This window comes from Haliaeetus leucocephalus, unplaced genomic scaffold (genome assembly GCF_000737465.1).
Source record: "Haliaeetus leucocephalus isolate CR32 unplaced genomic scaffold, Haliaeetus_leucocephalus-4.0 Scaffold526, whole genome shotgun sequence".
Lineage (NCBI taxonomy): Eukaryota > Metazoa > Chordata > Aves > Accipitriformes > Accipitridae > Haliaeetus > Haliaeetus leucocephalus.
The window spans coordinates 8,014,463-8,030,622 of NW_010972962.1; the positions used below are offsets into that span (position 1 = coordinate 8,014,463).

General features: G+C 36.8%; 1 protein-coding gene across 2 annotated transcripts in view; it reads right to left on the reverse strand.

Moving 5' to 3' along the window:
• Positions 1–13,138, reverse strand: part of BRE (brain and reproductive organ-expressed (TNFRSF1A modulator)) — a 180,877-nt gene extending 167,739 nt beyond the window's left edge. For both annotated transcript variants that reach the window (XM_010576517.1, XM_010576516.1), the window contains exon 1: positions 13,007–13,138. In XM_010576517.1, the coding sequence (XP_010574819.1) occupies positions 13,007–13,134 (128 nt within the window). In that variant the 5' untranslated portion in view covers positions 13,135–13,138. The remainder of the gene's footprint in view (positions 1–13,006) is intronic.
• Positions 13,139–16,160: the final 3,022 nt, after the last annotated feature.

Here is a 16,160-nt window from a genome sequence, read left to right on the forward strand (position 1 = left end):
TACTGAATCCAAGACATAACACTATACCAGCTACTAGAAAGAAAATTAACTCTATCCTAGCCGAAAGCAGGACACCGCCATAATCTCAGGAAGTTAATATTGAGACTGCCTAACCTGAATAGTCAGAGATGCAAAAGCTTCTTTAATCTCATGATGCTTAAGCTGCTACACTTGTGGTTCTTGAGGTTCAGTACTTTCTGGATAACAGATAACTTTTTTTGTTCACCAGGCTGTTAACGTAAAAGCCAAGAAAGCTTCACAGAGCATTAGGGATACCCTGATGGAGAACACTGCTAAAAAACAACACATACACAAATAAAAAGAGCAACACCACAAAGTTCTGACCACTGGCTGTATTCCCAACCCTTCCCAGCTCCAATATATCCAGTATATGTTTCTAATTACTCCTATATATGTCTCATAAAGATACTGTTAATGAAAAAGGAGGTCAAGTTCCCTTCATAATGCAAGAGGCTAAAGAAGAAAATTAGTATTATTTTAGTAATGATGAGACACAATTTAGTCAGGGGTTTAGAGGCTGAAGGTTTTGTCAGCAAAAGTCAAATATAATTCAGAGGCAAAGACAGGTAAATCCCTTTTTAGTAATAAGGGGCAGCAAACTCAAAACTCCACCCAAAACTCTTATTGTGGCATTTGCTAAGAAAAACACCTTAATGTTAAATTCAAGTAGAACAGCTTTTGTCCATGCCTTTAGATTCTTCTTTCCTCCCATTTCTGTAGACAGAAATCTGCTCCAGTGTTCCTTGAAGACACAATATTTCATCCCATTTAAGAATTAATTGCAGAATTCACAACAGATGGGTAAGTCATCTACAGAGGCATAAAGAATAATTAAAGTGTATGGAGGGGGGAGGAGAGTGGAAGGCAAGCCAGCAGGTGACAGGTTTTTTGCAAGGATCAGGAAACAGAAAAATGGTGAAAATCACATTTTAGAGAGCCGACTCTGATGGTGAAAACTTGTATCATACTGCAGCTCCCAGCAACAGTGCACAAAGCTTTACAGGCTCCCATAGGCCTGCAAATACACAACAAGAGTATTGAGCAGCTGCTGCTGAAAACCAACAGATCCAAACAAAATTCTGTCAATCAGGAAAAATTTGAACTGGGAGGGACAGTCCAGTCAACCAATTTTCATCTTCAGTTCCCCTTCTTTATACAAACATATGTATTACACATATGAGAGAGGGAGAGACTTGCACTTAAAAGATAAAGACACACACCACTGCTTTGGGCAAATAAAAATCCAGTTACATTTAGAGTGATCACTAATTACATACATATTTTAATTAAAATTTTAAAATCTGAAAGCCAACTGATAATTATTCCAAAGAATTTCCTAATAGATAAACCCACTGTTTTCATAAAACTCATTTGTACCCTAGCAGGCTTCTTCAAACAGTCTAAAATTAAACTATACACAAAGACTACTTTTGGTATTGCAATACGGATAACGATGATGTTTTTGAATCCTGTTGGTATGGATGATATTCCATAATTGCAACAGCATTTCAATCCATAGTTATCAACTGGGAAATTCCAAAGTGTCTCCAGATATGTCAACTAGACTCCCAACAAAACCTTCATCTACTGTAAGTGCTGTTCTTCCTTTATGTACATATGTTTTCTTGTATGAAGTTCATCATACTAATCTGTACTTTTAGAAAGAAGTAGGATGCTAGGCAGAACACATACCCTAGGAAAACAACCCCTTGCTTCTCTTCTGCACCCATAGGCAGATTTGCTTCTTTTAATAAGTGAAGTTCAAATAATTATTTAAAATTAATTCAGCTGCCAGCAACCTGCTTTCACTAGAAACACCATACAAAAGCATCTAATGACTACTGTCATTAGTAAAACAAATACAGCAGCCGCATGTTAAAAGAAAATGTAGATTTACTTAATATGAATGAGAGTTTGGCAAAGCAGATGTTGCAGGTGGGGAGAGCTCCGGGCCTGCTTCTAGAACTACAAATCTTCACATCTGTCCCGGTCTTGTGGCAGGTGTCCTGCAATCTCCCAACATACAGCTGCCTCTGCTGAAGACAGACTTCGAGCCCAGCCTCTATGAGGGAAACCAAGGAAGCACACATATATGTATTTTGAAATCATCTCAGAGAACTTCTACATTAAATGAAAGCCCATACAAACCCCACATGATTGTGGGGGGTTTTTTAAGCATCACAAACTCCCTGTTCATTTAGCCTAGGAAGGCTGATTTTAGAACTGCTCTTTTCCAGTCACATTAGTAGAATGGGGTGGAAAGGGCCACCACAAAAAGGAATAGAGAGACAGAGCTGATAACCAGGACCACATCTAATACACCTGCAAGTATACTTGAAAAAACAGCTCTGAAGAACAGATTATCTCAAAAGTTTCCATTTGTAAAATCCCTACAGTTTAGGGTTGGAGCTCATTATTGGGTCTCGAGGAGCTAATTATGATACAAATTAAGAAAAATAATTAACAACTGACAAAGGAAAGTTTTCAGCAAAACATGCTTTACAAACTTTAGATGCTTCAGAAACATCTTTTATAATCAAACTGATTACCTTTGCAAGCAAGTTCTTTTACACATAGAGGTAATTGCCTTTAACTCCCTTTAAAAACTACACATGGTGCAAATACTCCCCAAAAGAATAAAACAGAAACAGAAAATGGAAATTTTAATGAAGGAGTGATTGAAAAATGAACAGAAACAAGAAAATTGCAATGGGATAACACTCATAATGCACACTCCAGTACACTATGTTTTGGTAAATAAACTAGTGAATTCACAGTATCATAAACTACCTTTCTGCCACATGTTCAGGCAAGGAAAAGGCACTACTTCATTATACTGTAAGACCAGCTGTACCCCAAACCCTTGGAACTCATAAGCAAAGTTTTAGAGAAGAGTATGAGGGAGTGGCAGATGCATGCTTTGGATTTACTTCATCTCCTTTCCCTCCTGTCAGATTCAGGGCCCTGTTTCATATTTTCACAACTGCCATTTGATTATGTATTACTTTGTAATGAGTTAGAACCTAATAATCTCTCAATCACATAGATTGAATTCTAATGTGAATTCAATTTCTGAAGAAAGAAGAAAAAAATCAGACAAGGCACATTTTTGCTTTTACATTACTCTAACAGAGAACCATTCTTTGCCAAGTATGAAACTTCAGTCTACCACCTGGAGTTTCAGATCCTTTCAGTGTTCACAGAAAGAGCATGTTCATACAGAAAGCCACAAAAGCTAAGCTACTATAACCATAAGTTTAATAAGCCATTTCGCATTGCTCCCAATACTGCCTGTAATAGCCATAAAGACTCCCAACCTGTTTTCTAAGTAATTTATTTCACACCATAGATCTGTTTAGTTTATCGGAAAATGCAATGAATTGTTATCATGAAAAAAACATAAGGACTACAAGCATAGTCCATGTTTATATTTTTCCCTTTTAACAAACTAACTAAACCATATTAGGAGGGGTCCAGTGATGCTATGTCTTTTCACATCTTCTTTTAAAGTTTTCTTCTAATTGCAGATTTTTAGAGCTTTCTGGTTATGGAACTCTAATTATTTTATTTCCTCTCAGAAGAAATTTATGTTAATACAACCACCATGAATTCAGTTCTTTGGATATCAAAATTAGACCAAGCAAGGATCACCACATTTTAAACATAACTCCATAGCTTTCAGTTGCACGTCCATTCAAAAGGGTAACTTCAAATTGTGTATATCATATAAAATACTACAGAACTGGAGACACAGCATAAAGCCTATAAAAAGATGACACCCAAATAAAAATATCAGTAGTTCTCCTATTTCTAGCATTATTTTAGATTAATTACAATATTAAAGATACGCAATAGACTAAAAAGACAGGAAAATCCCAATTATATACAAAATTACAACAGATCACCCCGTAGAACTGCACCTGCAGAAAGCAAGCCCCACATAGCTGCATGTTACATTTTCTCCAGCAAGTCTGGCTCAAGAACCTCTCACCTCTCTTTGTCTTTTTCTAACTTCTCATTCTCACATTAATTCCCACAGTTGTGCTAATACTATTTTCAGTGCTACACCATAAAGCATAAAATTAGTTATCACTTTCCCCACGGTCACATCAACTATACCTAAAGAAAGTACTTCCATGTACCTTCTTCTTGGAGACAGTCAAAAAATCCTCTTCTCCCCTGCAAATACTTGTTCTTGCCTTCACAATCCAGTTTACTGTTTTCTCCCAGCATGGCAGTAGGAGCTAGACCTGGCTCATCCCCTAGTAGCCTCACAGGCACAGAAGAACAAATAGGACCTCCTGCAAGGACAAGACTACTTACAACCAGTCAACTTTTGATCCCAGTGAAAAGAGAGCCCTGTCTACCCAAAGGTCCTATTAACTTTGAGTCCCCAACCCACTACAAATGCCTTGACCTGTCTTTATACCACTTCCAACACCTCACCTACACCCTCAAGTTCTCCCTCCTGCATCTATCTAATAAAACTGAATTTTGTCTATGTGCAACAGGTTAAAACTAAACCATAAAAAGTCACACGGAAGATATTATACCACTTGAAGTCTCCAGGGACTTTTGGAGTCTCCAAGACTCCATTCCTTTTAAGTGTCTTCATTGCCTGTAAATGGCTTGCAGTTGGCCTGAAATCATATCACTTTTATAGGGTTTAAGTTAAGGCTTATGACTAAGATTCATGGCAGCCTGAAAAACGGGACAGACGGTCAACTATCTATTAGTTCAAAAATTCTAATTACAAAAGAATTCTTAACAAAGCACACGAAACATTGTATTATTCCCTCCCCAACAACTACAACAAAATATCCATGCCTGAAGAGCACAACAAATCATAAACCAACTTTTACTCAAGAGATTGAAACAAACATTCTAGAGGAAGAAAAGGTAGAACAGAGAGAAAGAAATAATGTAAAGTGGGAGACATTTTGAAAGGTCACTGGTAACCCTAACTATAAACAATAATCCAAACATGTTTTTCTATTGAACAGAGAACTGACCATCTGAAACAGAGCAACAGGTACCCCATCACATTGTTGGTTTAAAAATATTATTTCAGTGATGCACAGGAGTCTGAGGGGGTGTTTAGGAAAATATAGTTTTACAGGTTTTTATATTTGGCTTTTTTTGCCTCTTCTCCATAATGGAATTCTGCAGTTTCCTTGCATTGGGATTCTTTTATCTTACAATAAAAATACTCAGTCCTAGTGGTCTAATTTTGCTCTTTCAGCCATATACCACACATTACAAAGAAAAGAACCAGGGACCCACACTGCAGAGTGGTTTGCCTCAGACATATCAATTCCCTTCTCTCAGGAAAGGCAAAATAATTATGTTCCCTTTTATCTATTTCTACTTTTCTTTGGATTACTTAGGAGGTTTACCTTTACCTCAAGGACTGAATTCAGTAACTTGAACAAAAATACCAATTTCAAGAGCAAATAAAACTCTGTTCACTTATACATACAGCTCTAAGTATTCTTTTCAGATGCTCACTTCCAGTTAGATAATAGTGGCTTCAAGGTATGCCTACACTGTGCAGTGCAGTGCCAAGTAAATGCCTAAGCTAAGTATCTCAAGAAACAGATTTAAATAGCTCAGGCATAGCATTGCATTGGTGTGGTTATTCTGTTTCCAGCTGAATTTGAGATATTAAACCTCCACTGCAAATTCAGTGCTGGACAGAGTTATCTGAACGGTCAGAAAAATTCATTTCTGCATCAGTCAGAAGATAGAGCACTATGACTGATGGTTCAAGAGATCCCAAAGCATTTATAAGGGTGCATTTAAAAGGGCATCAATAAAGAGATGTCAATCTAAGCGCCAACAAAATAGACTCTCATGACAATGAAACTTCCCTTTGAAATTTTTTACGCAGGCTTACATAGTGATCAATACATTGTAAGAAAAGGCCTATGCAGTTTTTGATTTTCCACAGTTAGGGAATGACTGTGTAGTTAGAAAATAGTGTACATATTCTGTTTCCAAAAATTAATGGTTTATTTCCTTTATTATCATTGACTCACAGAAGTAGTTTACAGTAGTATTCCCATTGACTTCTTTCGGCTGTAATATAATCATGGCAGAATCAGATCTTAACACTGTTGCATACCAGTCTGTCAAGATCAAGCTTCTGATCATCTCCCATGCTTTTAAAGCCCCTAAACTCATCAGACAATGACTGCAACAAACAGGCTAAAACAAAAAATAATAATCTTTTGCTTCAGCTTCATTATAAGCATACATTAGCTATTTAATGTTATGTTATGCATGTGTATATGCATACGAGACAGTCAGGCATACATGAAGTATAATTGCATATGTAAGGCTGGAAGAATTTATCGACCAGCTATCCAGGAATATATTCTTCTCTACTCAGCAGAAGAATAAAAAATTAAAAGCCAGTTCACAGCTTCTAGTGAAATGTAATATGCATGCAAGATCCATGGTATGCTAGAGATCTGTCCAGCTTACATTAAACAAATGCTGCATCTGTGTGATGCAAGGGTTCGGAAAGGGGGAGAAATTGGACCACGTACACTTTTATTAGATTTTTTAGCTATCTTTACAACAAAAAATAGTCTTCAGATTTTTTTTTTTTCCTGTAGCAATGCACAGCGCAAAGATATTTGTTACAATAGTAGAAAGTTCTGGACAGAGACCTACAGTATATTAACATAAGCCCTGGCTTTCAAGAAGTGTTCAATGAGTTACCAAGGTACAGATAGCCAAAATGTTCATTTAAATACCTTGCTAAAGTACATCTTTCCAACTGTATTTTGCACATATATTAGTACTACATCATGTGAAGCTCTCTTTAAACAAATTAGAAAAGAAACAGTTGGCACCTGTATCAAATAGTTTCTTCTTATTTTTAATTAAAGCATAAAACTGGTAGACATTACATTCAGTTTTTTCAAGGTCAGACAAGAGGAAGTCACTCACTGTCCCAGTCTAAAAATAACCAGCAAAGACATACTAAGCAGTATTTAAACTGAACAAATCTTAGGAGAATGTATGTAGTCTTTCAAACTACAGCCCACATTACAGCAACTATTTAATACTACCTTTACTTTTTAAAATCCTTTCTTTACTCATAGCACTTGAAACTGACAAACTTTTTTCTGAACAACTTCAAGCACCTTGTTTAAAATTGGTGTAAAAAAATACCAAACTTTGTGGAGAATATTTACAAAACCATTACCAAATGTATGCACTACACTTAGATCTTTACTAGGCAGACATATTGCCTTTGTTTTTTCAGCATTCGGAAACAAATGCAGGAGAGAGCAATATTGGAGACAGACAGTCTTTTTGGACTAGCACAGAAAAATTGCTGTTTGAAGTTCCAAGTGCTGCTCCACAGTGACAACTCTCTCACATTGTCCCATCAGAGTTTCAGCCCGTTAAATTTTGCTTGAGTGACAACAAGCTACTAGTAATAAGATTCTTTGTAGTGAAGAAATATATTTGTTATCAGAAACTGGAATGAAAGGACCTATTCTGTTCAAAAGTAATAGTTTTAAGACTTATCCAATACAGCAGTAAAGGAGTCATAAGATCATGCCTCTCCCAGAAACTGTCACATCCTTTCAAGTATATATTTTATTCAGAACATAATTATTTTTTAAAACAGCTTTTCTTAGTAATTGTGTTCAGAAGGGTCAGCTCAACTCAAACTTCATAGATAAGCAAAATGCATGTTAAAAAAAAACTACCTTTAGGTATCAATGTGAGTGATGGAATGCGAACTCTCCTCAGGTAACTGAATTAGAATCTTTCAATTTAAATTAATCAAAAGCAAAAGATAAGCAAAAACTTTAAATAACTGCTACAGTATTGTAATAGTATTTCACAGTTAAAAACCAACATTATTTCATTAAATACTCACATAAAATGCATATTTACTTTAAAACAGGAAATGCCCAAAAGAATGGGAAATACCAAAGTATATTGCAGTCTACTCGATAACACAAAAACGTAAATCATCACTGCTCACTAGGAAGCAGGGCAATAAAGTTATAAATATCTTATTACAGCTTGATAGTAAATTTGTATGGTAAAATCTACTTCAGATAGTACTACAGTCTTCTGACCACTCTTCATATAGGTTTCTTTCAGGAACATAACTAATTGTAAACATAGCTCAGTATCAAGCAAATAGGCAGAAATCAACAGCGAATCAGAGAGGTGCAAAGAACCAAATACCAACAAGGCTTACTACGAACCATTTACATAAAAATTCCACAGTTAATCTCCTCATAAATATGGAGTAAGTATAACCAAACAAGTACGAAATTTAAAATTTTGTTATGAGTGGATATCTAAAAAGAAAAATAGAATCTTAATGTATGCAGCTTTAAATCACTGTATTCATTTTGAAATTCTGTCTGGTGCAACACATCAAAGTGATTTAAAAAACAAAATAAAGTTTGTTGAGTAAGAATAGGCTTGCAGCATAATTCGAGGCTCAAGCATGGGCTCTGATGAACAGCTGTAAGGAAAAAAAAGTTCTCAAAGGCAATGACCACCACAAATATGTTTTTCAGTATTGTAACACACCATAGGAAAAGCAGCAGCCTCTTAAATAATTGGATTCTACATTATACAATAATTAAACACCCTTCACATCGGAAAATGTCCTGTATTTCTAAATCTACCTAATACTCACTTCTCCCTATTCAGCATCTTTCCCATGATTATATGTATAAACGCTAAGCAAAATGCCTTAGCCACAATTCAGTTGGTTATGCGTAGACTGTAGTATCTAATTAAGATGGGTCATTATTGCAAAGAGACACCACTGAAGATTAACCGAATGATACAATATACGGCATTAACTCAATTGACAGCAATATTTTCTTTGGGTCTAGAACAAGGTAATATCCTATGCAAGAGTTAAAATGCTTTGATCCACTCTGTCATCTCAAAGAATGTCTTTTATTAATGCAACAGACATGCCTGCCAGGGTTTTCTTATCACCAGAATCAATGCTGCTAAAGGTGCTATATTTCAGATGTGACCTAACACTCAGGTTCTATTTTTGTTCACTGTGGAGCCCTTTTTACAAGAAAGAAGGTAATAGCTCTGCAGACTTGGCCACCTAACTTTTTATTACAATTTCTATTGAAGAGTTTCCTTCTTTCCTGTCATGCCATATTGCTGAGCTCAGTTTGGGGATACTCACATTTTTTGACTCACTCTGCAGTGGCCATATAATTCCTATAAATAGGACTTGATCCTGAAGGTCCTATTCATACATGTAAATGTATGTAAGTGATGAGACTGGTACTGTCTAATAAGTTTGTAAAACACACAGACATTATAGAACTGTAACATATTATTATAAAATATTTACATACTCAAAGACTCCAAAACAATAGGATTTCCTTACTATATTTCCCTCCCACACTTGCAAGCAAAGTAAATTAACATATCATCATACTTCATACTTTTAATCTAACATCAGCTCTTTAATACAGTTTATAAAACACAACAAAACCAAGCAATCTTAGCAATAAGTTAGAATAAGTGCAAAATAAGCTCGTTACTAAAACCATGTGACATATGGAATGACTCTTCCAATAATTAAAGGCTTAATATGTTTGCCATTTAAAAATCAAAATCAACTGACATGATAGGCTATAAACCTGGAACTTGATATTGCACTGGTGAAATAAAAGGGAAATTCCTTCCACTTTTGAGAATCTGAAAACCAAGGCTCTGAATGGGCAAGGCCTTGGAGATACTACTGTATTCAGCATGTTACCATTATTCCCTGTTAACCACAGGTCCAGTTTCTAAAACCTAAGAAATGAGAATGGATGGATCTTCAGTTTGTAATTTTGTTTTGTTATACATTGTAAAGCACTGGTTCTTCAGGGAAGTGGAGTAACTACAGTAACCCCTAATTTTCTATCAGAGTAACTGTGGTACATGACAGTGGAGCAGCCATGCAGCTCCTCCCCTTGACCCAGAAGCTTCTGTTTTCAAAGTTAATAGCTATTAAGATTATTACTTTAAGTATTTTAACATCTTAAATGTTACAGTAAAACTGTATTTATTTTATTCTTAAAAATCTTCCACAGAACATACCAGTTAAAGCATAAAATATTCGCACACTCTGTAATAAACTCAAGCTAGGCTGTGGAAATAATGTGTTTACAGTCCCTTTCATGTGTCAATAAACGTACAATCACTATTCAAAAGCAAAGATTCTGAACTCATAGTACTTATAAACAGTCTATTCATTTGAGATCAAGAACTGCTTTTTATTTAACTTCAAACATTTAATCTAGTACCTCTTCCCCTGCCTTCCTGTTCTACTTCTTAAGTTTAAAGCTTCATTCAGCCCCACTGAAACTGAAGGGAGTTTTACAACTGAGGATGAACCTCATCCCCATTTCTCTAACAACTGTTCTCTTCATTTACCTCCTGTTAATGTCCAGCCTCTATGTCCTTATACTTCTGTTTCTTCACGTAGGTATCACCTACATTTGCCTCTACCTATTTCCTCTGCATTGTCATTTCTCTCTTTAAAAAAAGCTTAATGAAAGTGAATGTATACAAGGGTTTGAATAATCTCGTGATGTGAGGATAGGGGAGGAGAGTAGACAAATGGTTTTCAATCCTTTTTTGGATTCTCTGAGCCCTACAATGTCTTCCTTTAGAGGCAGTATCCAGCAACAAATATAAATCTACTGATAATATGGTGGGTTGAGGATTTTGTTATTAATCAACTGACATGGACCTCTCAAGAACAGTCTGTGGAGTCCCAAATGCTCCTATATCAAAGGTTAAAGACAGCTCAAGATCTAGTTCAGTCATGGAAGGGACTTCTCTATAATTCTGTGATGCGTCCATCTTATGTGAAGTAATGTTACACTGTTTACCTGTTCAACGACATCATAAAGCACTAAATCACAAGGAACTTTGTATTTCCACACTCGTGCATAAATTAGTTTATTTATAATAGAAAATTTCAAACAATGACTTAGTTGTAACAAACAAGAAAAATCTTTCCTAAAAACCCATATGCATGAAATTTACATTTCAAAGAAATTTCAAGTAATTGCTAATAAATTCTGTTTAGACTGTTTTTAAGAAACTTATTTGTTCAAAAAAACCCACCTTAAAAAATAATTCTCAACTAAATGCAGAATCTCGATTATCCCAGCTCCAGCCCCTAATAACCTCAAGCCATAAAAAAGCCTCAGCATAAAGAATGAGGTTCATTTCCATGTTCCAGAACAAGAAAAAAAAATATTGCTAGCACTTGCATATAGCTGAGCCTATACCTTTAAACAAGATATGGGACAACCTCTGTCAGGTGCTGTACTTGTGTTATAGACTCCATGTTCAACAGTTACTATACAGTTTGAATCACTGGGTTTGGGTGACAGGTGCAGTTGGGGGCAGGTTTTAGTTTTTTAAAGAATAAACTCTTGGAAAACATTCAGGATTTATCAAAGTTAATTCAAGATCTTATCAGCAAGATCACTGGCCAAAAACTTTAGACACTTATTAAAAATACCTCTGCAAAGAGTCAGCTAGAAAACACCACTTTATATTATTTTAATCTATTATTTTAAATGCAGGCAGCATAAACATTCAGTGAGCAGACAGCAAAACCCTTATCTACCTCCCGACAAGCTGATACCTTTACCACCAGGCTACAGCTGTGTTTTCTCTCTACCTTTTTTTGTATTTCCTTCTCTCAGGCTCAACAGGAGAAATGTAAGATAGCTCCCATCTCAGCTTTCCTAGAAGACTAATTCAAGAGAAAGCAAGGTCTAGCGTGAAACGACAGCAGCAGATGCATAACTGCTCAGCCTGTCTCGCATAATTTGCAAGCATAAATGCCAAGCCAGACAACACTAACAAAGTTATAGCTTTTCATACTTCCAAGTAAAACTGTACTCTGTCACAGCACCTTATAGGGAGGGAATGGTTCCTTTCAAACTAACCCTAGAATTCACACCTCCTTCCTGAAAAGGCATTGTAACTACCAGAAAAGGACCTCCCAAACTCTCCATGAAACCACAATAAAGCAGCCTACAGAAGCATACTAAACAAAAGTTTTCAGCAGAACTAAATTTTAAACAACAGTGATTTGTGGTGGTTCTCAAGATCTACTGGGTTATGCTATCATTCACAACGATACACAAAGCAGCAGTTTGTACAAAAGTGGTGATTTAGACACCTTAAGCTAAAGTAATTTCAGGCTCTGGACTCCAGTATCAAATAAATACCTGAATCAGGGACGCCATTAGATGCCCAGCTCTAAAAGAATAAAGCAATTTTTGACATGTCTCATCTTAAAGTATTCTTTTATCAGCCCCCTTGGGAGTCTCCCCTCTCTGCAGAATGACTAAAGTAAACTCTAAGCATTTCACTTCCCCCATGTATTATTCACAGAGGTTACGCACCAAAGTCCCTTTGTACATGTGGATCCCAAACTTTATTACTATCTGAAAACCATCATGAAACCTTCTGGAATTTAAAATAAAAGGAGTAGCTTGGCCTATTTCAAACACTTGGCCCAACAGCCACTTGATGTACTGATCCTGAGGAGGGTCAGATAAAGTTCATTTTTTTTCCTTATTTAGCATATTCATGACTACAGGCAAGGTCACACAAATTTATCTTCAAGTTTTTAATTTACAGAAAAGATTGAGTAAGCAAATGATAAACAACAGGAAAAACTGTTTATAAGTATCTCACTGCTGAAAACCAACACTATCAAGTGGCAGCAATGAAAGTGTTTTAACAAGATTCTTATTGCCAACAATATGACAAATTAAGTCTCCCAGACTACAAAATAGTAGTAAGACAAAAAATAATGTAGCCAGTATGTCAGCTTCAGATATATTGGAAATACTTAAATACACATGAACCTAGTAAAATTCTGTCCTGAAAAGACATCTTAACTGTGAGGGGTAGGGTAATCTTTTTGGATTAGGAACTCACTTACCCAGATTTCAAGTCTGTAATCCGTAAACAATTAGTAGCATCCAGTCCTACTTTTCCATTTCTGACCACACTGGAAATGAAGGGCGAGAGTGCTGGAGAAATTCTGTTCAAGGCAACTTCAGGTGACATTTTACTACGTTCCTCTTTCCTTTGGTCTTGAGCTGCACAGGGATGGTAAGGGGGGGAAATAAAATAAAAAAACATCCTACTTGTTTGATGTAAATTCACATGCACTCTGCAAACATCAAAAGAAAAAAAGCTAAGCACGCAAAGGATCAGGAATGTAGAGTAAGTGAAGTGTGCACGGGTTTATAAAGAAAAAATAAATACAGGTAATTTTTTTTCTCCTACCGCTGCAACTTTCAATGAAGCCCATTTATTCAATGTCAACATAAAACCAGACTTATGTCCTAGGCTCCTTTAGTTAAGATCCTATCCCTACAAGAAAGGGAAGTAAAACTGAGGGCCATTCTGACACTTCACAGCCTAGCCCTTCTTGTAAGCATTTCCGTTAAGAGTGTACAATTGACAAGACACATTTGTTCTGCTTCCACTGAAATCAATGGGACTTACATTACTGATTGCAATGGGACCAAAGGTTTGATTATTGCTCCATATTCTCCTTTGTAATTTCTAATACCACTAGTGTAACCATTATCAGCATTACTTTTACATTACTTCATTAGGTAGCTATTTACAGCATTTCACGATGCCTTTCAAAGGCTAACACTGCTTTTCTTTCAGTGGTATCACCATACTCTTTGAAAGGTACCTTCATTCACAAAAAAATCAGGAAGCTGATGTATACACGTTTTAAGCTTTTTCAGAAGTGCTTGCAATTGGGTGACCCTATGCTAAATCAGTTAGGCCACTAAGTTAACACACTTTTAAGAACCTGCTGCTTTTTAGCTGAAATGCAGAAACTGATCATGCACACATTTTAACTCATTGCACCACAAAAAGGCTAGAGTGGACAACAGACTCTGGTAGGAGAAGTGAAAGAAAAGAAAGGTAAGTAACCTATTAAAATGTTAACTTAACATATTTGATCATATTTTTAGGCACAGAGTTTCATCTGAAAATTAACTGAAGCTGACAGTTTTAGAAAACAAAGCCGTAAATTACTTAAGGTAACATAAACATGCCTCTGACAAGTGGGGCAGGAGAGCTCATACTTAAACTTGCTTACTTCCTTACAAAATGCCACATGTGGACTGCTGTATTTATGTGTTCTATAAAGAGGGTGTGAACAACTCATGGCGATAGTTGCAATTTTCTGTTGTTTCTAACACTCACTTCACAAGCATTAGTTGTAACTAATGGATATGCTACAAACTGATTAATTCCCTGTAACTGGTAGCAACATTGAAGTTATACATTTTGTTCTCATGAAAGTCATTCATCTTGAAGTAGTACGAAGCAATGGTCAAGAAGGAGTATTTATCCTAGCTATTCGGAATGTATCTGAATAAAGCAAAAGCCAGGCACTTTAAGGCAAACAAAAAAAACTAATAAAGACTTCCTAAAAATAGTATTTATCTTTAATACACTGGTTCTTACATTTTATGACAGCAAGGAAGCTGAAGAGTAAATACCCATGTCCTAACATATAACATGTTCTCTTCACATATATGATTCGCCATAATTGACAATGGGCAATAACTTCAGTTTGCTTAGCAAACACCTGCAGCAATTTAAGATGCTACCTCCTCTGTTACTTTTCTACCAAAAATTTCTGCCTACTCACCTTTATTCTTCCCCAGAGGCACTGAAAGAACACAAGCCCCGTTGACCTATTTCAACGCAGAGTCCAATAGCTTAGATTGAACTGCTAATAAAAGTGAGTTTAAACTAAAATGGTACTTTGCGCAAGAGTGGCTAAAACAGGGCACATATTTCAGTCATCCCAGCTCTACTGTAGGGAAAAGTAATTTCAAGCGGAGGGGCAGCTGGACTGATGAAGGTAAGAACTTTGTAAACCATGAAAAACATGCTGAAAAACAAGCTATCTTTCTAGTAATCTTAAAGGTATACTCAAAGATCTCAGAGTTGGTTCTGATAATGGCACACTTTAAGGGGACTGTAAGTGTTGTGAGGGTAGAATTATGAGATATAAGAGATGTCTCACAAGAGATACACTTGGTGATCAAAGTTGAACAGATGTACCTTCCAAAATCAACTGCAAGATGAGATCCCTTACCTTTTTGTTAATAAAATATGTAGATATTGTCAAAACAAGATGTAAATGACTGCTATCCACTTTTCCTGGTTTTACTGCATCATTTCTTTAAGATCCACAATACCTTCTACATAACAAGCCACATACACAATACTTAAAGGCTCACTATCGATTAAACTCACTGATTTATTTTGTAAACAAAGGTCTTTACAAACTATAACACAATAAGTAACATTTTCATAAGTTTGAGTTGTCGTATACATATTTTTCCCCAGCTTAATTTTCCCACAGTACCAGAAACAACACAAACAAACTCAAGGGAATTAACAAAAACAACATCCACTATATCGTTTCCCTTCCAAAACAAAACATTTGAAAGAAGTAAACAAACTAATAGTTGAATCCTTTTAGATTCAGCTGCCTATCATAACAACTTCAGGCAAACATAACATATGCTTCACAGCAATCATAAAAGCCCAGACACTGCTTTGGGCACCAGAGAATGTCCGGACGCAAGATACTCTGTTCCTCCACCACCAGTAATAACATTATGGGCGTTAAGTGAAGCTGCAAGAAGGCAGAGGCAAATACTGCGATGGAGGCCTTGAAGCACGAGGGAACCTCTCCTGTCTAACCCTCTGGGCTTGGCTGTCGGCAATCTGGTTTTGTGATTTTCACTTTGAGGGTGGCAGTCACAGGTGTCTGGGTGTGGGGAAACGAGGGGACCCCACGACCACCTCCACCTCCTGCCACCGCGCCGGAACGCATCCCCGCCAGCCTGCAACACAACCTGTGACGTGGATCTGCGGAGCTCCGAATAAACCCCCAAATTCCCTCAGCCTCGGCACGACAGAACGCACACTGGACTGACCCCTGCCCAGCCCCGCTCCCTCCCCCGCCGGCCCCCGCCTCGGCGAGGCTCCCCAGGCCACGTGCCGACACTACGAGCCGCGGCCGCCTCATGCGAAGGCGGCGG